The 22,813-nt window shown below is 62.1% G+C and overlaps 1 protein-coding gene across 1 annotated transcript; it reads left to right on the forward strand.

Annotated features, from left to right (window-relative positions):
* Positions 1-80: 80 nt before the first annotated feature.
* STK36 (serine/threonine kinase 36) lies at positions 81-21,862 on the forward strand. The gene is made up of 27 exons (XM_067529428.1): positions 81-129; positions 1,808-1,906; positions 3,086-3,226; positions 3,851-3,928; positions 4,456-4,586; positions 4,742-4,991; positions 5,755-5,848; positions 6,154-6,323; positions 6,869-7,068; positions 7,171-7,303; positions 7,434-7,577; positions 8,069-8,248; positions 8,566-8,663; positions 9,431-9,536; positions 9,756-9,882; positions 10,319-10,446; positions 11,194-11,298; positions 12,191-12,289; positions 12,699-12,793; positions 13,551-13,614; positions 14,042-14,152; positions 14,362-14,436; positions 16,216-16,387; positions 17,631-17,778; positions 18,227-18,386; positions 18,635-19,381; positions 19,755-21,862. The coding sequence occupies exons 2-27, from the start codon at positions 1,823-1,825 to the stop codon at positions 19,899-19,901; spliced, it is 3,987 nt and encodes a 1,328-aa protein (XP_067385529.1). The 5' UTR covers positions 81-129; positions 1,808-1,822; the 3' UTR covers positions 19,902-21,862.
* Positions 21,863-22,813: the final 951 nt, after the last annotated feature.

Consider the following 22,813-nt stretch of genomic DNA (forward strand, 5'->3'; position numbering starts at 1 on the left):
CCGCCCGCGGGCGAGGCCAGGATCCGGTCAGGCACCTGTGCGGCCACCCCGGGATCGGGGCCGGCAGAGTGTGCGGATCCCAACGGCCCGGCTGGGAGAGGGGCCGGGATCCTCCGGGGGTCGATCCCGGTGAGCGGGCGGGTCCCAGCCGGCAGGGGGCCGCATCTCGGGATCCCGCTGATGGGGGGAGGGCGGGGGCGGGTCTGGCTGAGGCGAGGGGACCGAGCCCCGCCGGCGGAGCCGGGTCCCGTTGCCGGGTAACGGGCTGGATCCCACGGGCGGGGGGAGGGGCTGGATCCCTGTGTCGGGGGGGAGGGGCTGGATCCCTGTGCCTAGCGGGGGGAGGGGCCGGATCCCTGTGCCGGGCGGGGGAGGGGCCGGATCCCTGTGCCGGGGGGGTGAGGGGCCGGATCCCTGTGCCGAGCGGCGGGGGGGAGGGGCCGGATCCCTGTGCCTGGCGGGGGGAGGGGCCGGATCCCTGTGTCGGGGGGGGAGGGGCCGGATCCCTGTGCCGGGCGGCGGGGGGGGAGGGGCCGGATCCCACAGCTGGGGGCGCTGGATCTCTACCTGGGGGTGGGGCTGGGACCAGCCTCCAGAGGCGAGCACCCAGACTGCAGTGATCAGGGGCGGGCAGCGGTGATCCTGGGCGAGGTAGCGGCTGGTCGGATCTACCAGATCCTGCTCCTGGACAGCCACGCTCCGGGCAGCAGAACGGGGCCCATGCCCATGAGGGAGACCTGGGAGTCAGGGCTTCAGGTCAGCCTGGGGAGACTCGGGGTACTGAGCACAGACAGGGGGGCTCAGCCCTGGTGAGAGTCCTGTGGGTACCTGGATACACGGCTCTGAGCGTGGGGAGGCTGGGATGACCATTGGGTAACCGGGCTTGTGTTCAGGGCAGGGTCCCCATCTGCAAGGGCTGAGCTCCCCGTGAGCTCGGTACAAATAACTAATAATAAAATAAAGAACCAACTCAAACGTACAGGCCACCCGGACCCGAGAAGCAGGCGCAAGGGTAACCAGGCAGATCTTGGGCCAGGGGAAAGAGCAAGAAGGTCTACGGGTGTAGCAGGGGCGGGGAAATGTGCGAAAGAGAAGAGGGAACCGGGAGACAGGGAAAAGACGTGATCAGGACGGAGGGCAAAGAGGAGTGTGGCTGCAGGATGCCAAATAGACTGAGGGGAGGAGACGGCAGGCAGGCCGGAGAGGGAGATGCTGTGGGAAGCAGGGATGGTGACATAGATGAGTTTGGGCAGGCAGGCCGGAGAGGAAGGGGTGGAACATGGAGCTAGCGCAGAGGGAGAACCAGGGAGCTGGATGAGAGGAACTGGAGATGTCAGGATGGGAGAACGAGGAAAGATTAACTGGAGATTGGGCTGGGATCTTGGAAGTCTCCAGGGAGACGAATGGGAATCATCTAGGTAGCTCGCTATCACCGGGAGTATCTGCGCACCCCAGTCTCGAATGTGCGTCCCCACCCCCTCGAGATAGGGAAGTACTTTCATCCCCGTTTTTCAGATTGGGGACCTGAAGCCCAAAGAGGCGACAGCCCAGATCTTCAAAGGGATTTAGGCACCGAACTCCCATTGAAACAATACCTTTCAGGATCTGGGCCTCAATGACTTGCCCAAGGTCACACAGGAGGTCTGTGGCAGAATAGGGATGTGAACCCAGGTACCCCAATCCTAGCTAGTGCCCTAACCATTGGACCATCCTTCCTCTCAGCTGGCATAGGCCTGAGATGGAAGGTGAGGCCCAGGAGGTGGGAGATGAATTGAATGTCCTCTAATCTTCTGCTTTGCATTGTCAGGCTGGAGTTCCCACAATGGAGAAATACCATGTGCTGGAGATGATTGGAGAGGGCTCCTTCGGGAGGGTGTACAAGGGGCGCCGGAAATATAGCGCCCAGGTGAGGAGAGATCCAGGGATGGGAGCTCTGAGGAGGGTGGGAAGGGAATATAGCGCCCAGGTGAGATCTGGGGAAAAGGGCATATATACCATAGGGCGAAACAACATAGGGCTGAAGAGTTCTTGAAATGGAGCTCAGGGTTCTGTGACTGAGCTTCCAGGTCCAGGGCTCTGACAATCATATGTGTGATGCACAATGATCATCCTCACCAGAGAGTTTCCATTTTATTTAAGGTTGCACAACAGTTTCCATTCTAATCCCCTGCTTTCACATGCTCAGAAGTTTCTGGAACATTCCCCTTTGGGGCTGATACATTCCAGGCTTTGTTTGCGCTTGATGGAGAAATGTATGTTTTAAATCTCTCTGATTATTTCTGAATTTGGCAACTTGATTCCCTTTTAGACAGGGCTATAGCAAAAGCAACCGACATTTGAAACTTGTTCTGAGCAGAATCTCACTGAGGCCTGGTACCTGGGCTAGGTCTGGAAAAAAAATAGATTTTGATTAACTCCTGACAATTTGCAGCTTGGAGACTGAGCACATGCAGCTGCAACTGTCATGAATTCTATAGGTTCACACACTGATTTTGGAAAGGTCTTTCATGCAGCCTCCGTTTCTACTGGCACAATTGTTCACGCACCGTTTTGTCTGCTATTCGTTGCAGATGCACTTAGTGGCACTTAGACATTCGGATACCTGATTTGCAGGCAGAATAAGACACTTATGTGAGTACGTGCTACAATTTGCACAGCTCGCTGTGTGTTCAAGAGTCTGCCCAGGAAACCAGAGGCTACTTTTAAAAATCAGAACCCCGGAGAAAGATGCACTGTGCACACGGCCACACCTAGCAATATTCATGCTTTACAACGTTTCCCAGCACTGGATCGTCATGCCTTTAAAGTGACGGAAGTTTTTAAACTCTAGCTTGTTTTGCAGATCTCACTGAGATCTACCAGTTGACCATGTTTAAGAAAATCCGTTCACTATTTTTAAAGTCTTGATCACGGAAACTCAACAAACCCTGGGATCCCCTTAATCCATGCACGCTGATAAGGTTAGGTGCACTGGTAGGGCCGTGTAGACCTGGCCTTAGCCTTTACCCTAGCAGCCACTAGCTGATCCTTGCTTGAGTCTGCCTGGGTGCAGGCTTATCGCTCACAGCTTCGTCTGCTTCGGAAGGTGGTGGCGCTGAAGTTCATCCCCAAAGTCGGGCGATCGGAGAAGGAGCTGAAGAACCTGCAGCGGGAAATTGAGATCATGAGAGGTCTGCACCACCCCAACATCGTCCACATGCTGGACAGCTTCGAGACCGACAAGGAGGTAAGAGGTAAAGAGGGCACCTGTGGGGCACGTGCAGCAGCCTGTGTGGTGCCACCCAGGTGTGAGGACGGGAAGGCGCATGCATCGTCAGCCACGCAGGTTCTCCTGAGTAGCCGTCAGGGTCGAAGCTGGGATCTTCCAGCAGACGCTAGAGGTGTCCTGTCCCTTCCAGCGACGCCATCAGAGCAGGAGTCCCTGGCTGGGTTTGTGCCTCACCTTCCCAGGCCTGGGAGCGCGCTGCACCCGTGAGTCCTGCGTCACACAGCTCAGCTCTCATTTTCTCCCTCTACTGGTTTCCCAAATGATTCCCCTTCCCCCAGAGCCCCACTGGGTGTTTTCTCCGCCCTTTGGGCTAAATCCCGAGGCCTCATTCAGGGGCGTCACGAGGAGGCTGCCGAAGCAAGTGTTAGTCAAAGTCTCTGGTCCTGGACAGACGTGCTGAAAGCAGTGTTCTCTCCCACTGAATTTCCCGGCACTCTTTGATCACGCCACCGATGCCCCAGCTGTTGGATTCTGTCCCCTTGGATCCGCAGGACACAGCTGGGGTTGGCTCCTGCTCTTTGAGGTCCCATGATCCCCTCTTGCTATTCTGACAGGGCTGCCTGCCTCCCCTCTCCTCTCCAGGTGGTGGTGGTGACAGACTACGCAGAGGGGGAGCTCTTCCAGATCCTGGAAGATGATGGGAATCTGCCAGAGGACCAGGTAGCTCGGTGATGCTGACGCATCGGGGCCAATCAGAGTCATGTCAGGCCTGGGGAAGATGGGGCAGGGGTGCGGCTAGGGTCTCATTGCCCCACAGGACATGGCAATGTTGCTTCTTCAGGCCAATGGAAGTCAGAGCTGGCGAAGACACCTCTGAGTCTTTAGGCTGGGACTGACCTTCCAAAGGGGAATAAATTGGAGCCCAGAATGCAGGGACAGGAAGGGTCGATTGGGCCAAGTGGGAGAGAGAACGCACCTTTCACCTCATCAGGAGCTGGGTTCAAATCTACCCTTAGGCTACAAGTGACATGAATTGGCTGGGTCTCATCCTACTTCCCACCTGTGCAGGTTATAACCAAGACACTGCAGAACTTCGCATGATTGTTGGTCTGTGCCCAGGACTGGAATAGGAATGAGGGGTGGGTCAGGGCTGAAGGGTGGCAGGGGCTGCGGGTCGGGATCAAGGGGCGCTGTGGTCAGGATGCAAACTCGGCTGCGGCTGGCGTCAGGGTTGCCGTGTCTCTCAGGTTCAGGACATCGCCTCCCAGCTGGTCTCTGCCCTCTATTACCTCCACTCCCATCGGATCCTGCACCGTGACATGAAGCCCCAGAACATCCTGCTGGGCAAAGGGGGTGTCATCAAGCTCTGTGACTTCGGGTAAGTGCCCCAAGAACTCGCCCGCCCTTGGGATCTGGGACCATCAGGACTTTGGGGTTGGGGAGGGGGGGGGCTGCCAGGGGAGGGATCCTCTCGGAGGTGCCCTGTAGCAGAATTAAGGGGTCGTGTGTGTGTGCTCCCTCTCGCCCGGGCAGGTTCGCTCGCGCCATGAGCATCAACACCATGGTGCTGACGTCCATCAAGGGCACCCCGCTGTACATGTCCCCCGAGCTGGTGCAGGAAAAGCCCTACGACCACACGGCCGACCTGTGGTCGGTGGGCTGCATCCTGTATGAGCTCTTCGTGGGGACGCCGCCCTTCTACACCAACAGCATCTTCCAGCTGGTCAGCATCATCGTCAAGGACCCTGTCAAGTGGCCCAAAACCATGAGCCCTTCATTCAAGGTAACGGGGAGGAGAGGTGAGCAGTCCCACACACCCCACAGAGTGACAGCTGCCCTGGTTCCAGATGGCCCCCTGTGGATCCAAGAGCCCCTCATTGGGCAAGGTCATTGAACCCCCCTTTCCCAGGATATGGGGTGTCCAGGCCAAATTCCCGCTTGGGAATCATGATTGCTTTCACTAAATCCCCTTGCAAACAGGATTTGTCACTTCTTTACCCGGTAAGCGGTGTTGCTGTGCGCTGTTTAACGGCTGCGGGGGCTCACCCCAGAGCTGGCTGCTTTTCAGAGAGGGCAGTGAGGGCCCCGCATGTTCCCTGTGTCGTTTGGGGCAGGATCTACCTCTTCCTGCTGAATTGTCCTCCAGAATCTCAGCTTCCATGTAGAACAAATTGTTGGGAAGAAACCCCCTTCCATGGTGATGGAAGCGTAACTGACGCAGCGACGCCTGCCTGAGTGGACAGACAGTCTGAAACAGCAGCTCTAGGGGGCACAGATGGGCCCGTTAATCTCAAGGGCTGTTAACTCTGAATCATAACGATGGCACGTTGTATGCCAACCTTTAACTATTTCAGTCACTGCAGCAGAAACATCCTTCTCTACCCACTACACCGCACTCCCTTTACAAAGCCAGGCACGGAACCCAGGAGTCCTGCCTACCCATTAGGCTAGTGCACATGCCCAGCTCCTTGTGTCCCATCAAGAGCCAGGAATCGGGGCCCAGAGAGACGGGGAGTGTGACAATGACTCTCTGGGCCCCTGTGCAGAGCTTCCTGCAAGGCCTGTTGATGAAGGACCCTCGCCAGCGCCTGTCGTGGCCAGAGCTGCTGTATCATCCCTTCATTACGGGACGGGTCACCAGTGAGTACCAGCTCCTCGCTGTCTTGCCCCCCTCATTGCGTTCCTGCTGCCAGCGGGTGCACTGCAGCCATCCCCGCCCCCCAGCCTGGCCATCACCTCTGCCCCATCGCCCCTGGGTGCATCATTGCCTCTCCTGGCCCTCTCTCTGAACTCCCCTCGGTGGGACGCCACCCCCCAGCCTAAGCCAGTCTCCAGACTGCCTATGGGGGGCCTGTCCCCTCCACTCCCCTCCTCTCTGCATGATGCCGTTGTGGTCCCTGCCACTGCCTGCCGGGCTCACTCCCCTCTCTCCTCCCCCCCCGCAGTGATCGAGGACACAGAGGAGCACGGGGTCACGAACCCCTTCACCAGCAAGCTGCCCCCGGAGCTGCAGGTGCTGAAGGAGAAGCAGGCTCACTCGCTGGCTCCCAGGAGCGGCCAGTCCAAGATCCTGAGGAAGGCGCGGCAGAAGATGGCCGAGGAGGCCCGGAAGAAGGTGGGGCGGTATCCGGGCTCATGGCCACTCTGGCTGGGCAGAGCCTTTGGGAGATCGCTGGGACACATGGCGCCTCGGGGAACGAAGAATGGAAATTTGGTGGGCGGTTGGGAGAGAGACCGAGCAGGGCCCCCTTTCCTCCAGCTGGAGGGCCCAGAGGAAACGGGGAGGGGTAGTGAAGCAGGGAGATGGTAGGGACAGGCAGGGGAATCAGGAGTGAGCTGGGAGCTTGGTCGTTTACACAGAGATAGGGGAGATGGAAGTGTGGGGGGCTGAGCAGATACACAGAGAGAGACCCCCCTCCCCGATGGCTGGGGCAGGGAGGGGAGACAGGAGCCTGAGGGATCAGTCAGTTACACCGACAGGGCCCCTGGGGGCTGGGTGAGAGTTTGGGGCCTTGTCAGTTATAGGGGGAGATGAGGTCTGGGGACCTGGGCAGTTACATGGAGAGGGACCCCCGATGATGGGGCAGGGGGAGGGGAGGCGGGGGGCTTGGGAAGTTGCACAGAGATCTAACCTCACTGAAGCTCTTTGTTCTTTTCCAGGAGCAGCTGAAGACAGAGGCTCCATCTAAAAATGAGGCAGCCAGAGGAGGCCTGGGGCAAAAACCCCAGGCAGCCCCTGGGGCAGGGGAGCAGACAGCCTGTGCTCTGGGCTCCCCTCCTGGAGACAAGAACCAAGCTGTCCTGGCAGAAGAGACCAAGGATCCAGAGTGGGAGACAATTGAGCCTCCCCCTACGCCACGGTGAGTCTGTGGGTTTACAGGGTGGGCTGGGCTGGGCTGGGGGGGCACGTGAGCACGGAGATGGCCCGAGGCAGGTCTCCAGCTGCGCTGCTTCTTGGGCAGGGAGCACCGGATCACGCAGGATTACGAGCGGGAGTTCCCGGAGGCGGAGATGGGGGCTCCCAGGCCGGCTGGAGGCAGCAAGACGGAGCCACGAGGCAGGCGCAGCATCGAGAGTGTGGACCTGGAGAACGAGGTGAGACGTGCCTGGCTGGGGCTGGGGCAGCAGCTGGCTAGAGGGCGCCGTGGAGGCCTGGGGCAGGTCTGGGCCCACTCGTCTGAATCTGATGGTATCAAACTGCCACCTCGCCTCTCCTGTGACCTAGGAACTGGATAGCGACGACGAGTGGCAGCATCTGATCGAGGCCACTCGTCCCTCGACCATGCAGCCGAGCACCCCGCTGAGCCTCCTGGGGGACCCGGCCTTCCTGCTGCGCATCCGCGCCCGCCTCCGGGACTCCAGCCAGCAGGTGGGTGGAGACAGCCGGGGGAGGGGCTGGGAGCCAGTGGCGTGGATGGAGAACAGTGCGCAGCAAGAGGTGAAGTTGGCTCCTTCCGAAGTCCAGTCCAGGGCTAGTCAAGGAAGGGCTCAGGACGGGGAGGCGGGAGAGCTGAACTCTGTTGTCGGCTGTGCTGCCTGGTGATGCTGTCCCCCCTCCGCGCCTCAGTTTCCCCACCTGGACAATGGGGGATGATGATCCGGACTCTCTTCCGAAGACCGGTGAGGGAACCGGCGAGGACACTGAGCTCCGAGCAAGGCAGGGCAGCCTTCCCCTCCCCTGGATTGGTGACACACCCGGGATCCTCCGTCCCTGCCCTCCCGTCCAGGGAGGAAATTCCTCCTCTGCCCCAGGGATCTGAGCTGTCCTGCTTGGTGGCCAGAGCCCTGCTCTCCCAGCGTCCTCGGGGCACCTCTGCTCCCTCGACATCACAGGCCCTTCTTTGGCTCCTCCGTGCCCAGGTGCTGGAGGGGATGTTGGAGGGCGCGTCTCATCTCCGCCCTGCCCTCCGCGTCGTGGGCAACCTGCTCGCCACCAGCTGTGACTCGGAGCTTCTGTCCGGCTTCTGCCAGGCCGCGGATTTACCTCATTGCCTGCTGCGCCTGGCTGGGCAAATCCTGGACAGCCCCAGCAGCAAGCAGGTGGGTGAAGCCCGGGCACGTGCGTGGTGCCCGCCAGGGGCTAGTTCACGCCAGGCTGCCGGCAGCGAGGGCAGGAGAGTCCCGTGGGTGTGTGGCGCCCCCCGGAGGCTGTTGTAGCTCGGTGGAGGCAGGTTATGGCCCCCCTCCATCTCTGGATGTGTTACCTTCGGTAGCTAACTCGGGGGGACGGGCTCACCCTCCCTGGGGGGAAGATCCCAGCAGGGAAGGATCCTGTGTTACCATTGGTCAGGTCGGTTTGGCTACCAGCCAGTCGGAGTGGAGCTCCCTGGCCCACGGTTTCTTTTCTGCTCCCACAGCAGCCCTGGTGTGTCACGTTGCTGACGGATCTCGTTGCCGTGGCAATGGCCTATTTTGCCAGCGACTCCCATCTGGAGCGGAGCCGGAAGAGGAGAAGGTGGAGTGGCTGCTGGCGGGGTGGGGGGGCACCTGTGCTGGAATGGGAGTGACTCTGAGAGGCACTGGACTGAGATCCCCCCCCCCCACCCCTTCTCACCACGAGCCCCTCACAGACTCCATCCTTGGGGCACTGAGAACAAGGGGTCATCATGGGGGAGACACCTGGATGTGGCGCTCCCACAGCACGTTGTCCTCCAGAGCTCTCCCAGCACTTGCGGAGGAGAGTCAGGGTCATGATCCCCCATTGTGCAGCTGGGGAAACTGAGGCACGGATGGGGAAAGGGACAGTCCCTGGGTCCCACAGGGTAGCAGAGCTGACAGCAGGGTTCAGACCTCCTGCCTCCCCGACCTGAGCCCACCCTCCCCACCGCCGGGGCTGACCTTCCTGTTAGCCAGATGCCTACCCTCCTGGGCTGCCCAGCATCACGACCGGGACCTTTGTCTCCTGCGTTTCCCGGCCGAGGCCCGCGGGGGCGCTGCAGGCACATGACGCCAGCTGGGAAGTGGGGTGGGAGTGAAAAGGGAGCCTGGCAGGGACCTGGTGTCAGACCGATGGGGTGGGGGGAGGGAAGGCCACAGCGAGTTCCATCCCCCAGGGGCTCTGCAGGAAGGGCGCAGCTGGCAGATCCAGTGGGGAGAGCTTCCTGCAGGCCCTGCCCTGTACAGAGCTAGTCCCGTTGCCCAGCGGAGTGCGCGATTCAGCGGGAAGCCCCCAGCCCCTCACCCCCCCGCTGCCTTGCCTCCACTAACACCCGCCTCCCCCAGCCTGCAGGTTTTCCACGAGTCGGCTGCCTGCTTCCTTGCCCTGCTGCCCAAGCTGCTGGCCCAGCCGACGGATGCCGAGATGAGGCTCCGCGAGCAAAGCGGCATGGTAAAGACGTCCCTCCTGCGTTCCCGGCTCCCTCTCCGCTCCCCAGTCCTCGCCCGCCGGGCGCCACCCGCAGCCCAGCTCGCTGCCTTGGTCCCGCGCCCGGCTCGCCCATCCTCTCGCGCCTTCCTTGTGTCTCTCACGTCGCCTCAGACAGCTGGGGGGCTGCCCCCCGTCCATTCTCCGGGGTCTTGACCGCGGCCCTCATGTGTCCCTCCGCAGTGCTTCGCCCTGCTCTGCGAGCGCATGGACGGCAGCAGCTCCTCCGTGTCGGGCTCCTTCTACGCCAGCCTGCTCGCCGAGCAGCGCCCCCTGCTAGACACGCTCCTCCAGGGGGCCGCTCCGGAAGGTAATGCTCTGCCTGCCTCTGGACTGAGTGGGGAAGAAGGGGGGGATCCCTCCTGATGTGGGCAGCCCCACGTCCTCCTGATCATTGGGCATCCCTCAGAGAGGGGGGGCCCCGCTGGGTGGGCGGGGTTCCGCAGGGAAAACACAAGGAGCTGCGCTCAGTCTCCGGGTTCTGTGTTCGTCACTTAATGCTGGGGACAGTAAGTGACCGAGGGCCCTGATCAGAGCCACGGCTAGAACAGGCAGTGGCTGTATCTTCCCACGCCCAGCGCTGCCCATGCCCCGCAGCCCCCTGCTACCCCAGCCCTGGGCTCCCCGCACACAGCTCTGCCGGTGTCCCTCACTCCTGTGCGCTGACTGTCCATCTGGATGTCTCTCAGCAGCCCAGATCTTTGTCCAGAATTACGGATCTTCTTTGATCTTGTTTCCTTGCCCAGACTTAGCGCGGGAGGCCAAATCAGCGCGAGAGCGGCGCGAGCGTCTGGCAGACGTCTTCACAGCAGCATTAGCCGCAGTCTGCAGCCTCCCCGTGGGGCAAAACGGGTGCCGGGAGGCCAAAAAGCAGGTCAGGCCTTCTGCCCCCTCACTGTTCCTTCTTAGCCAGGAGGCAAAAAGTCCCCTGAAAGAACCCTGTGTGGCTGGAGGTGACCCTTCACGATGGGGTTGCTGAAGGCTGAGATCACGCTGGCCTGGTCTATAGCGTAGGATCCCTGAGCACTTTACAGACGCTGCCCAGGGGTCACTTGCATGCAGCTACCTCTGGGGTGTAAAGGGGCAGGTGTATAACAGTGCACAGCAATGCCACGCAGCCATTCAGGACAGCAGGAAATCAGGCTCCTGTTTCTGCTGAGAGAATTCTGCAGGCAAGATTTTAAGATTCTGCAAATGTTATTTGTCAGGAAATAAATGTGGAGGCTCCAGCATGGCAACGGGGGAGCACCGGTGAATTTGGGGAGGGGGAATGTGATTATCTGCGCTGGGATTTGAGCAGGACGCTGGGTTAACACCCCGACTCGGGTGCAGAGACAGCCTCATCGGATCTTTAACAGTCACAGGCGGGCTGGGCCACGGTTTTACGCCTTATTCAAAAGACAACGCAGCGTTCCCCCAGGGCGGTGCTGGGGCATTGCCCTCTATTGAGTCCCTGCACAGCATCCCCTAGTGCCATGGTGGGGCACTGGGCCACCCTTGGCTCAGAGGCGAGAGCGCCCCCTCCTGAGCCTGTGTCCTGCTCCCGGCAGCACAGTGCCCCTGACCATTGCGGCCGCTAGCAGGTCTCGGGGAGCGTGATCCTCTTGGCGATTTCCCACAGGTCGCTCGGCACGTGGCTGAGAAACTCACCGAGGAAAACAGCCAACTGCTTGCGGGGCTCCTGGCAGGACTTGAGCGCCCGGCCTGCTCCCTGAACGTGCTCAAGGTAACGGGTCCCTCTCCCGGGACTGCCCCCCCCGTCGCTCTTTGGTGGCCTCAGCAGGGACACGGTGCTCTCCCCTGCAGATCGGATCCAGCCTGGCATAAATGGGCACGACTCCCCCCATGCCAACAGGAGCTGCGCCCGCCTTGGCTGGGGCTGATTGTCTCTCTCATAGCGTGACACCCACATGGCACAAGTCGTGCCAGATATTGACAGGCCCGCTGCCCTCCCGGTGGCAGACCTTGGGTGTCCTGCCTTCTCCCGCCTGTGCCCCTTGGGTCCCTAGGGTGCCCACGCCCTCCTGGAGGAGCTGCCAGACTATGAAACCCATCTACGTAGGGCACGGCATTGTGTGGGGCACGAGGAGGGCAGGTGGTGCCAAGCGGAGCCCGGCCGGATTGGGAGTGCCGGCCCGGTCTGCTCTCATCTCCCAGCTGTCTGGGCCTCCTGGAACAAGCCAGTGCTCTGCAGCCTCCGATTGGTTCCCCTGGCGTTTTGTGGAGAGGCCCAGGACTGGCCGGGCCGGAGGGGCTGATCTCCCACCCTCCTTCCCCAGGAGGGTCCCCCAGGATGGGAGTGGGCCACACTGGCAGGGTGGTGTGCGTGTGGTCCTCCCCTGGAGCCAGCCCTGAGCCAGTGCCCAGGAGCAGCTGCAAACAGCCAGGGCCAGGAGCGGGGGCTGAAAACCGGGACCTTGCCCCCCCCTCACGATGTTGGGTACTATGAAACTGAGCCCATAATGGCCTGGGGTCTGGTCACGGGTCTCTGGTCCCCTCCACGGGGGAGAACACTTCCCCTTCTCCTTTCCCAGCTGGGCTGGCTTCGCCCCACACCCGCCGGCTCTGTGCACGTCCCCCGCGCTGACCTGTGCTGTCCCTGGCCCTCTATCCCCCAGGTCTTGTACTCCTGCGGCCATGCCAGGAAAAGCCTGTGCCATCTGCTGGCGAAGGGGCAGCAAGTGCCGAGCTCCCTGGCCCGGCTGGTGAAGGGCGAGGTACGTGGGGGGTGGATTGTGGGTACAGGCGGGCGCCTCCCTCTGTCAGACTCCTGCTGCTCTTCCGACAGCACGGCCTGGATCCAGCCCCAGGCCGGGCAGCCCTCGCCCACCAGCTGCAGGGAGGGGGCAGAGGGACCTGGGGCGACCTGGGGCTCTAGGGGACTGTACCAGGCAGAGAGGATTATACCAAGGGTCGCGGGGGGGGAGCAGCACAATGGAAGGCGTATGGTGGGGAATAGGGGAAAGGGGGAGGGGGGGAGGGAGGTTAGCCAGGGCCTGGCAGGGGAAGAGTCGAGGCAGGTTTGGTGAGGGGTGGGAGGGCCTGATGCCCGCCCCATCAGCCTTTGCCCTCCGGCCCCCCCCCCGATCTCGCTGCCCCCAGTCCTGAGCTCTGCTCCCTCGGCAGGTCCCGATGGCGGAGCAGCTCCGGGTGCAAGCGTGCGAGGTGTCTCTGCACCTGCTGTCCCTGCTCACCCTGCAGCTGCAGGCTCTCCCTGCCTGGTAAGTGCCGCCCCCGCGCCCGGCTTCGCTGCCGTTCAGCGCCGGAGGGGGGCCAGTCTGCTCCACGCTCACCATTGGCCCTGGCTGGCGGCCGCTGCAGAGATCTGCTCCCTGGATGGGGCCCCGCCAGGCCAGGGCTGCAGTTCGCGCCGGACCCCCTGTGAACAGAGCGTTTGTCTGCAGTCTCTGGCTCGGCCCCTTGGGAAGCAGCGCTGACCCCTCTCCTCCAGAGAAGCCCATCAGTGGCTGCAGGCGCGGGGAGGGGCGGGTGGGCAGAGAGGTGTCAGTAGGGGGAGCTTCCCCTTGGCGTCAGCGCTGACCCCACTGCAGCACTAGGGGGCGGGGCTGCTGGCATACCACCTTTCCAAGGACACAAGAAACGAAGATCTTCGTTGTCTGTGTCAATTAAAGATCTCAGGGCGTTTCCCGAGAGCCAGGCTCCGGACCCCCCCCCTTGGCCAAATGCCAGCTGGGCAGCTTCCTTCTGCCTCCCGAAATCCCCTGCAGCTTGGTGAATTACGGGACCTTGCCTCACCTCCTGGCCTACGCCGCAGGGCAGCATTGCTATCTGCTATGACCCAGCTGCTGCATTGCTTCTCAGAGGTGGCTGCCTGTCAGTGCTGGGGAAGTGGTTGCTGTAGCTGGTCCATGATCAGTTTGCCCAGCTCTGTAGGGCCTGCTGGGATGAGTCACCCCCATGGCAGGGGTCCATTTCCCAGCTTCTCCTGAGGCCTGTGTCTGGATCGCTGGGTTTCAGGCTGGACGTGGTGCTGAGAGACGTCACCGAAATCTTCACCCAGTCATCTGTCGTCTCCCTCGTGGTGAGTCCGTCTGCCTGGCACAGCCCCAACCAACCAGCTCCTGTCCCGGCAGGGCCAAGCCTGGCTTGACACAGCCTAATCCCATGTATATACGGGCAGAGCCTTGCAGCTCTGCTTAATCCTTCCCATTCAGGTGCCTGTAGGGGCGAGGTGCAGTCTGCCTGATCCTACCCCCAGGGGAGGTGCTAACAGTCAGATCCCCAGGGGCTGGGGGAGGGGGCAGTTAGACTGTTCCTACACTCGGGGGGAGATGCTCACAGTCAGATCCCCGTAGGCTATGGGGCGGGGTGGGGGGCAGTCTGGCTGATCCTACACTTGCGATCAGATCCCCCGGGCGGGGGCGATGCCGGAGGGAGGGATCGAGGCGTGTGTGGCCGGCGGCGCGTGCCCCCGGCTGGAGGGCGCTGAGCTCTCCCCTTCCTCGCAGAGCGCCGCGGGATTCCTGCTGGCTCAGCTCGGCCAGCACGGGGCGCCCGTCGAGGTGGGGTGCGAGGAGGCTGCGGCGGCTGTGGCGAACGCGCTAACTGCGCCTGCCGAGGTAAGGGGCGAGCGGATGGGGGGCCGCCCACCCTGTGGGAGGCACGGCCAAGAACCTGGGGCACACCAGCTGGACCAGGCCACCCGCGGCTCAGCACTAATCCAGTCCTTCCCGTCTGATGCTGTGGGAGGGTTTGGAACCGACCAATTCCAGACCTCCGTGCCCTGCTCAAACCTTGGTTCTCCCGGCTCCCCCCACTTCTCTTCCAGCTGTACCTCCCCCCACCAATGGGCGCTGGCATCTACGATGGACTCGTGCTTCTCCTGCTGCAGCTCCTCGCCCAGGTACCGCGCTCCCTGCTTGGATCCAGCACCAGGACCCCCCTGGGCTGGAGGTTGCTGGGGGCTGGATGCCGCTGGGTGGTCAAGGATCAAACCAGGGGTCCCGGCTCCACAGGAGCGGCGCTGTGCCCCCCAGTTTTAGAACAGTCTCTTGGAGCAACCCCTTCTGTGCACCAGCCCCCTCCCCCCCCCCCCCAGGGGTCTCCCTCCTCCTCCAGGGCCTCCCCAGACTCGACCTCTGGCTCCAGCCCTCCCGTTTCACCCCGTGAGCTCTGCTCAGCGAGTCCAGTGGAGCCATAGCCCGGGAGAGACCTGTCCACCCCTCAGGGACCACTCGCCCAGCGGGGGCACAGTAGGGGGCTTGCTAGTCGCCTGGACGCAGCACCGCGGGGCTGTGCTGAGCAGAGAGAACCGGAGGAGAAAGCTAGACCAGTCTCGTCAGCCCAGAGCCCTGCCAGCCCCATGGTTCAAGTGCTGTGTCTCTGCCCCCCTTGGGCACTTCCCAGGTGCAGCCCCGACTCCTTCCAGCTGCCAGCTCTGAGGTCTCCACCTCCAGCCTTCCCAGTCCTTTGTTCCCCAGCTGCGGGATGTGGGCGGCTTCCCTGCGGAGAGGTGGGGATATCTGGGGCGCTGGGTGTCCGTGGCCCGGTGATTGGCTTTGCCATTTTCTTCTGGGATCCTCCACTGATGTGGGGTCGGTGGTGGCCCGTCCTTTTTAGTGACCCGTCCCGGCTCAGATGTCTGGGTGCTCTTCATACCTGTCTCTTAGCCTGGGACCAAACCCTCCTTCCTCTTGCACAGGGTAACTATGCAAATATAGGGGAAACTGAGGCACACACACAGGCTTCATGACAGTGTTACAGGAAAGTCCCACTTCATCCCATCAGGATGCCCCTGACTGAGCAGGCAGTTGAGTGGCTGAGCTGGGGGGAAGTGTTGGGAGAACATGTGGGAAAGGCCAGCTTACGTGAGACTCCCTCGCTCGGGGGGAGCAGATAGCGCCCGGGGAGGGGGGCGGGGCCAGGAATGGGTTCCTGAATATCAGCTCTGTCACCACTTCCAATGCAGCCTGCGTGCTGGGGGGCCCCAGACAGCTGCCTGGTCCCATGGGGCAGGCCCCTTGTTTCCAGCTGCGGCTCTCAGGGGCCAGGTTCTTCCATGCAAAGGGGAGCCTGGAGGACTGTGAAAGCAGCTGGGAACGAGAGGCCAGCCCCACCGCCTCCTCCACGAGGGCTACCTGCCGCAGAGGAGCCAAGAGCCCCTGCAGGGACCGGTGCCACCCGTGGGCGTGGAGCTCCCAGCGGGAGAGGGCCGACCCGGGAGCTGGTGCAGTGGGGGGAGGAGGGCCAGCGATGGGAGAGGAGTGTGTTAAGGACGTGTGTTAAGGACAGCGCCGTTCCTAGCGGGACCTGGGATCCAGCCCTGGCTTTCAAAGGGGGGGCGCTTGGCACTTCTGACCATCCAGCCCCGTTAAGGTGCCACGAGGGGTGCCCCCAACTCCCTCTCGTGGGCCCTACCCAGGGGAGCGGTTGCTGGAGATGCCCCGGGATGTGATGTGATTGCAGATGCCCCCGGCTGCGGACACAGTCTAGGGTCCCAGTCTGGTGAGGTGCTGCCCCCACCGGGCCCCCCCAGCCCTTCCTCAGTCATTGCTTCAGTGGCGATGCGGCATGAGCACCAGCTGGCTGCAGGGCTCAGGGTTTGGCCCCTGGTGGCGGTGTGGGTCGAGGGCGCTCCGTCCCTCGTGGCCCAGCGCGCCTAGCAGCGTTCTCCTTCCGCCAGGGCGACGCGGCGCTGGTGCGGGGCTTTGCCGGCTCGGAGCTGTGGAACGTTGCGTGGCGTCGTTTCGCCATGGTGCTCCGCCTGGCCACCGACAAGCCGGTGATGGAGGGCGAGACGCCGCGGCCAGGCCAGCCCGCCCCGGAGCCAGACTGGATCCTCATCTCCCCTCAAGGTAGGGAGGGAGAAACATCTCTTCCCCGCTGGCCTAAGACTACACATCCCAGAATGCCCTCTGGCCGGTACCTACCCCTCCCATTTATTACTGAACCTTTAACATAGCTGCAGTCTGAATCCTCCGCTCGCTGGGGCTGGCTCCGCTTCCCTGGCGTCGTGGGCAGGCCTGAGGGAGCTGTTTGTGGTGTCCCTGAGCTGGACACGGGGGCACTTTGGGCATGATCCCACGAGGGGGGAAGCGGCTTTCTTCACTCGGGCAGCTCTTCGCATTGGCTCATTCTCCCGATGTGGGAAGCGAAGATTCCTCCCGATAATCCCCTCGGAGACAGCTGAGCTGAACGGCTTCTGTCTGCCTGGAGCGCTGACCCCACCCAGCACTGGTGGAGCGATACAGCTCCCTTTGGAGAGCGCGTGTGCCCAGACGCAGTCCTGGGGGTGGCTGTTTAACGACTGAGGCGCAAGAGGAAGGATGACCCAATGGTTAGGGTGCTAGCACGGGACTCAGGAGACGTGGATTCAATTCCCCACTCCGCCACAGACTGGGCAAGTCAATTAGTCTCTCTGGGCCTCAGTTTCCCAGCTGCCCCATAGGGATGACAGCCCTGCCCTGCCTCCTGGGGGCTGGGGGTGCTCAGATATGACAGTGATGGGGCCCGATAAGGGCCTTAGCTAGAACTTCCATTGAAGGTTTCCGTCTTGTGGAGCCTTTCCCGTGTCCCAGGCAATCCACCCACGCACCATCTACATCTCTCCTGGGCTGGGTGCTGCCCTTTCCCGGGGGCAGTTGAAGCTGGTCTGTGGCATATCAGCAGATAGATTGGAACCAGTGCCCGCTCCTCAGGTTCATGACGCCCACCTTGGCATCGTGGGACACAAACATGGGCCGTGCCAAGCGGGTGAAACCCTTTCTGGGTGAGGTGAAGGTTCCCCAGGCGCCTTAGACATCCAGACAGACTAGCGTGGAAGCCCGTCTTCCTGGTGGCCGCAAATTCAGCCTGCAGGGCCAGTGAGCCGCAGGGGCCAGTGACTGAGTCGGCCAAGCTGCATCCTGTTGGGAGAAGATGGCGGGTGAGAGCTGTCCTCGGTTACTGCCCAGCTGGGGCGAGCATCCCTCGGCAGGAGCCGAGCTGGGTGTTATTGAGCTAGACCAGAACCCACCCAGCACCTGGGATGGTGGGGGGGAAGAGACGCATTGGTCACCCCTCATTTCACCCGTCCGCCAACTTCCCCATCCCCTACAGGCATTGTGCTCTTCCTCAGCCTGGCCCTCTTCGTCTTCACTCGAGATCCTCACCAGTGCCTTCCTCAGCTCGCCCACCCCGACAGCGCCATCATCGCAGCCTTGGACCAGCTGCTGTCCCTCCGTTTCCTGGATCACTTGGCGCAAACGTGAGTTCCAGCCAGTTGGAGCTCGGCCGGGCAGCACGTGGTTGCTGGGGGCTTGGTGGTGCCAAGGGAAACTGGCCTCCAGCTAGGACGTGCTAAATTGGGAGGGTGCGGAGAAAAGCCACGAGAACAATGAGAGGGTTAGAAAACCTGCCTCGAAGAGCGGAGTCTGGGAAGCTGCTCAAAGGGACGGTTACGGGGCGACTCGATCACAGTATCTGGGTGAAACCAGATGATCACCACGGCCCCTGCTGGCCTTGGAACTAGGACTCCAAGGGCAGCCGAGACACACCCGGGCCGCCCGCCGTGCCCGGTTGGTGCCTGCATGTCTCTGCAGATGCCCCGCTGAGACAGCCGAGGAACAGCACGCCCACACGCCTCCCTGCTGAGCGGGCCTCTCCATCTGCTGCTCTCTGACCCCTTTACGATCCATTCCCTCTGCTGACCCCAGGCAGGTGGGGGAGGACTGCGACCCGGAGCTGGTCTCGGCTGTGGTGCTCCAGGCCTGCCAGCTGCTCTGCTTCCCCTTCTCCTTGGACGTGGACGCTGAGACCCTGTTGTGGGTCATGGAGGCTGTGAGAGAGTCCGAGATCCCCGCCCATCTGCTCCAGGTACCCAGGAACGCTCCCTCCCTCCTCATCCTCCCTTCCCATTGCTTGGGCTCTGGAGTCGGGATGAACATGCACCAGGCTCTCCACCCACCCCTGCCTTCTCCAGCTCCTGTGTGCCATGCCGAGCCCTGGAGACCTCTCCTCCCGTTCCCGCCTCTTGTCCGTGGTGCCCGTCTCCATCAGGCCTGTGTCACGTGGCCGGGGCCCAGCTGAGTCCTCTCAGCAGCTGCCATCTCTCCTGCTTCTAGGTCTGCTGCCACCATCTGCCCTTCTCGGAGACGGCGCTTCCCCTGAGCCTCCTCTGCCACCTCGTCCTGTCCGACGAGCGGGTCATCGACCAGCTGGTGGGGGCGGCTGCCGTCTCGGACCGCGCCACCACCTTCCTGTCGGCCATCTTGCTTTCAGACAGCCCTCTGCTCACCACGGACCTCCTGGCCCTCCTGGCCCACGTGGCCCGGGCCCGTCCCGCTCACCTGCCTTTCCTCCAGAAGATCCTGGGTGGTCCGGACGCGGCCGACCAGCTGCTAAGCCGCCTGCTGCGCCACCCGGAGCACCCAATACGCTCCAGAGCCTGCAGTCTGGTGGGTAACCTGCTGCGGCACGGCCAGGACTTCCCACGGGCGCTGCAGAGCCAGGCGGGGCTGCTGGAGCGCCTGCTGGAGCGCCTGTCGGACCAGGACGAGAGCGTGCGCAGGTCGGCCAGCTTCGCGGTGGGCAACGCTGCCTACCAGGACGGCTCCCTCCCACGCGCCCTGGGGAAAGCCGTGCCCGGGCTGGTGAGGCTTCTGAGCGACCGCCAGGGCAAAACGCGGTGTAACGCTGCCTCGGCTCTGGGGAACTTGGGCAGGCAGGCAGCGGAACTGGGGGACGTGCTGCTCCAGAACAGAGCTCCACATCTCCTGCTGGACGTGGCCTGCCACGACTCCCAGCCAGCCGTGCAGGAGGCAGCCCTGATCGCACTGCGGTCCATCAGCCAGCAGCCACCGATTCACCAGGTCAGATTTCAATGTGGGCGCGGGGGCAACTTTCAGCAGGGGTCCATTCCCCTCCCCAGCTAGGGAAACTCCCCGGCCATTCCCTCCCCACCTCTGCAATCGCAGGCCTTGGGGGCATCAATAAGGGGTGGCAGTGGGGGGCTTCCGCAGCATTCCCACGCCCCACGTGCTGGTCGCTCACTGGAGCTCCAGACTGTGGCAGTGGTTCCCCGGGCCCAATGCCCCTCACTGCCACCATGTGGGAATTCCAGTCTCGTGCCCCCAGGGCAGGGAAGGTGTGGGGGGGCTCATGCCTCAGGGGCCATGAAGCACAGGGGGGCAACTGCGCAGCCGGGGAGGCTTTGTGGTGAGTGTTCTCTCCTCTGGGTTGCAGGTGCTAGTGTCTCTCAAGGCCTGGGAGAAGCTGGCGGCACTTCCCGTCAATGATGCTCAGCCTGGTTCCTATGGGAGCCCTCGACCTTCCTCAGCTCATCACTGCAAGAAGCTCATCCACCTTCTGAGACCAACACACAGTGCCTGAGCACAGCAGGTCACTGCCCTGAGAGAGACGGGTGAGGCCACCAGGCAGTGCCGGAATACAGGGGACACCTCCACCCCCGTCTCTGGAGAGCAGCACAGTGCCTGAGCATGGCCGGTCCCCGGAGAGTTGTGGGAGATCCACCCTGACGACAGCTGTCTTTATCGGATCTGATAAAAGACAAAGATGGGTGAAATACGGGTGCGAGAGAAACGGGAACGCCTCCTCCGCTCGATCCCGACCCCCACCCTCCGAAGAGACCCCGCTTTGCTAGTCCTGAGAGAGATGGTGCCATGCCGCGCACTTGACTGTCCTTCCATGGAGATCTCTTCAGCCCGAAGGGAGCGCCCCCAAACTTCCTGAGGGACAGATGTGGATAATGCACCATCGTGTGCTATCTCCTCCCCACCACGCTTCATCCCACGAGAACTTGGGAGCGAGCCCAACCCTGTTCCCAGGCCGAATCCTGTCCACCCAGGTCTGACTTCACCTCCGAGGTTCTTGTGACGCCAAGCGTCATCCTGGGAAGGAGCCTCCGAATGTAAAGAACCCCGCTTTCATAAAGCGGGCTCATGCTTACTGAGATGTGCCTTATAGTCACCCAGGTCCAGCCGTGCGGGGGATCCAGCCCGAGATCCAGCGTGCCTTTTGCCTCTCACCCCTTCAGTCTCTCTCCCGCCAGCGAAGTGCCCCATCTCTCCCCACCCTCCTGGTGTGAGCTCCAGGGAGATCAGATTGAATTTAACCAGGTCCTGCATGGACTAAACCCAACACCAAGCCGCGATGCTTTAGGGACTTTCTCCAGGACACGTTCCACAGACGTACCTTCACCCTGCACTGCCGGTGTTTAACGGCGGGTTCCAGGTGACATGAGCCAGACTCAGCATCAGTCCTAGCTGATCTGGGGCTCGTGGTGTGTCCAGGAGTCTGGTCCTAGCTGATGAGGGCTTCTCTCCGGCGGGGACGTTGGGGATTGTCTCCCTGGCTCAGCTTCCTGAAGATGGGTTCCTTTCTCCTCCGTTATCCCGGGGGGGTGGGGCGGGATGGATTCTACTCTGTGGCACTGACTGAACGCTGAAGATTGCTCCTAATCCACATGCTCCATCCTTGTGGGAGCCATCGCCTTTGTGGCTGAGAACCGGACAATCCAGTGCCCTCAGCAGAACCTGCGAGAGTTCCTTACGCAGTCAGAGGGGTCGCAGTTGGGCAATGCAAGGTACTTCCTCCCTGAAGTTCCATGTACCGCCTCAGTGCTTGTGGGCCTGACATGGGGCTATGCTCGATCCGATGGGTTCCTAGTGGTACTGGGGCAGTGGCTCCCAACCTTTTTGGCTCAAGGGCCACCGATATCATTTTTACAACCCTGAAGGGCCGCCAATCTCCGCCAGCAGCTCCCTGTCCACTCCCCCACTGCAGCCAGACAGGAGTTCAGGGAGAAGGCTGTCTCTGGCTGCAGCAGGGAAACCGCACGCGTCCCGTAGCCCTGTGCACTCCACCTGGGTCCCAGGCAGTGGCTCCCTTCTGCAGCCAGGGGGATGGGAGATCAGCGTTCCTCTCCGTCTGGCTCCAGCAGGGACCCCAGCGCCTAGGGACCCAGGCAGAGAACTTTGCTGTCTGCTGGAGCTTGGGGAGGGCAGCGCTGATCTCCTGCCTGCACCAGTCTCATAGCTCCACGGCAACGCACCCCACCTGGGTCCTTAGGCAGCGGCTCCCTATACAGCCAGCGGGAGGGGAGTGGCTGGCCTCTATGAAAGCCCCCACAGGACACGGGGTAGGAAGCTGCTGTATTTGGGTGTCCATAGAAGCCCTGGGTTGGACTTTTCCAACCTGCATTTTCTAGCCATTTGTAGTGACTTTTATAACAGACACTTTGTCTGACGTCGGTTTGGAGTCAGTTTTCTAGATTGTTTTTTGTACGGTTGCATTTACATTTGTAACTTATTGTAATAAATGGCTCTTCCCTTCCTGGGGACATTTCCTGCTGAGTGCGTGGCTCACCGAAAGAAACGAACAGAGCGGGGCTTTGCCCCGAGTGTAGCAAGCCCCAGGGATCTTTAGCCTGGAAAATGTTCCAGCAGCAGAAATTCTAGATCACTGATCCTCGACCCTGGAGCTCTCTGCGGCCCTGCAGGCGTCTTCTGGTGGAATCTGCTTGTTCGATCCGATGAAGCACCACAGCCCCGTCTCGGGCAGGGCTGGGTAGCTTTCCCTAGCTACTCCATCCTGCCTCACACCTGGCCTTGGCCATTCATGCCTCTTCGCTGGCTGGGTCTCGGGCGTTCTCCCCATCTCTGTCAGAAACCTGTGGGATCGTTTGAGCTGGGCACACCCCAGGGCTGGGGTGGTAGAGCTCGGTGTGCATCACCTCCCGTGCTGTCAGCGGGTACTCTCTGACCTGCAGTCTGGTGGCAAATTGAGCTCATACACTTCTAGCCCAGTTCTGCTGTGTTCTGCCCGCGTAGCACATCTAGCGTGCCCACGCATTGGCACCCTGGAGAGGGTCCCCAGCCCCTCCACCTACAGACAGATGGGCACTGCTGCAGCTTTGTCCTAGCGGGTCCTGCCCACGCCCCAGCAGCAAGGGCCGGCTCCAGCCCATCCTGCACTGCCCCTTCTCCCTGTGAAGGCGAAGGGCCCCGTGGGATTCCTCTGTGAACCCTGAGCTGCCGGGGAGGGGTGTCGGATCCAACCCCAGGCTGGGCGCGGGGCCGAGCGGGGGCACATGCTGGAGGAGCGCCTGGCGCGACGGGGCTGGCTGGGGTCGCACCCCACCTATGGCGCCATCGCCCCTCAGCCCGGCTGGCCACGGAGCCCAGCTCCAGCAAGGGCCACGCGTGGGCCAGCAGCACCCCTGAGCAGGTGCGGTGGGGGGGGGGGGACACAGCAGTGCCACGCGGGGCATGCCGGGACTCGGG

Source organism: Emydura macquarii, unplaced genomic scaffold (assembly GCF_026122565.2).
Source record: "Emydura macquarii macquarii isolate MOO-44397 ecotype Brisbane River unplaced genomic scaffold, CSIRO-AGI_Emac_v2 contig_2988, whole genome shotgun sequence".
NCBI lineage: Eukaryota > Metazoa > Chordata > Testudines > Chelidae > Emydura > Emydura macquarii.

Excerpts from the sequence above, each read along its gene's own strand:
- STK36 (XM_067529428.1), top strand. The coding sequence starts at position 1,823 with ATGGAGAAATACCATGTGCTGGAGATGATTGGAGAGGGCTCCTTCGGG. Across the intron at positions 4,587-4,741 it reads ATCAAGCTCTGTGACTTCGG|GTTCGCTCGCGCCATGAGCA; the intron begins GTAAGTGCCCCA and ends TCGCCCGGGCAG. Across the intron at positions 9,537-9,755 it reads TCCGCGAGCAAAGCGGCATG|TGCTTCGCCCTGCTCTGCGA; the intron begins GTAAAGACGTCC and ends GTCCCTCCGCAG.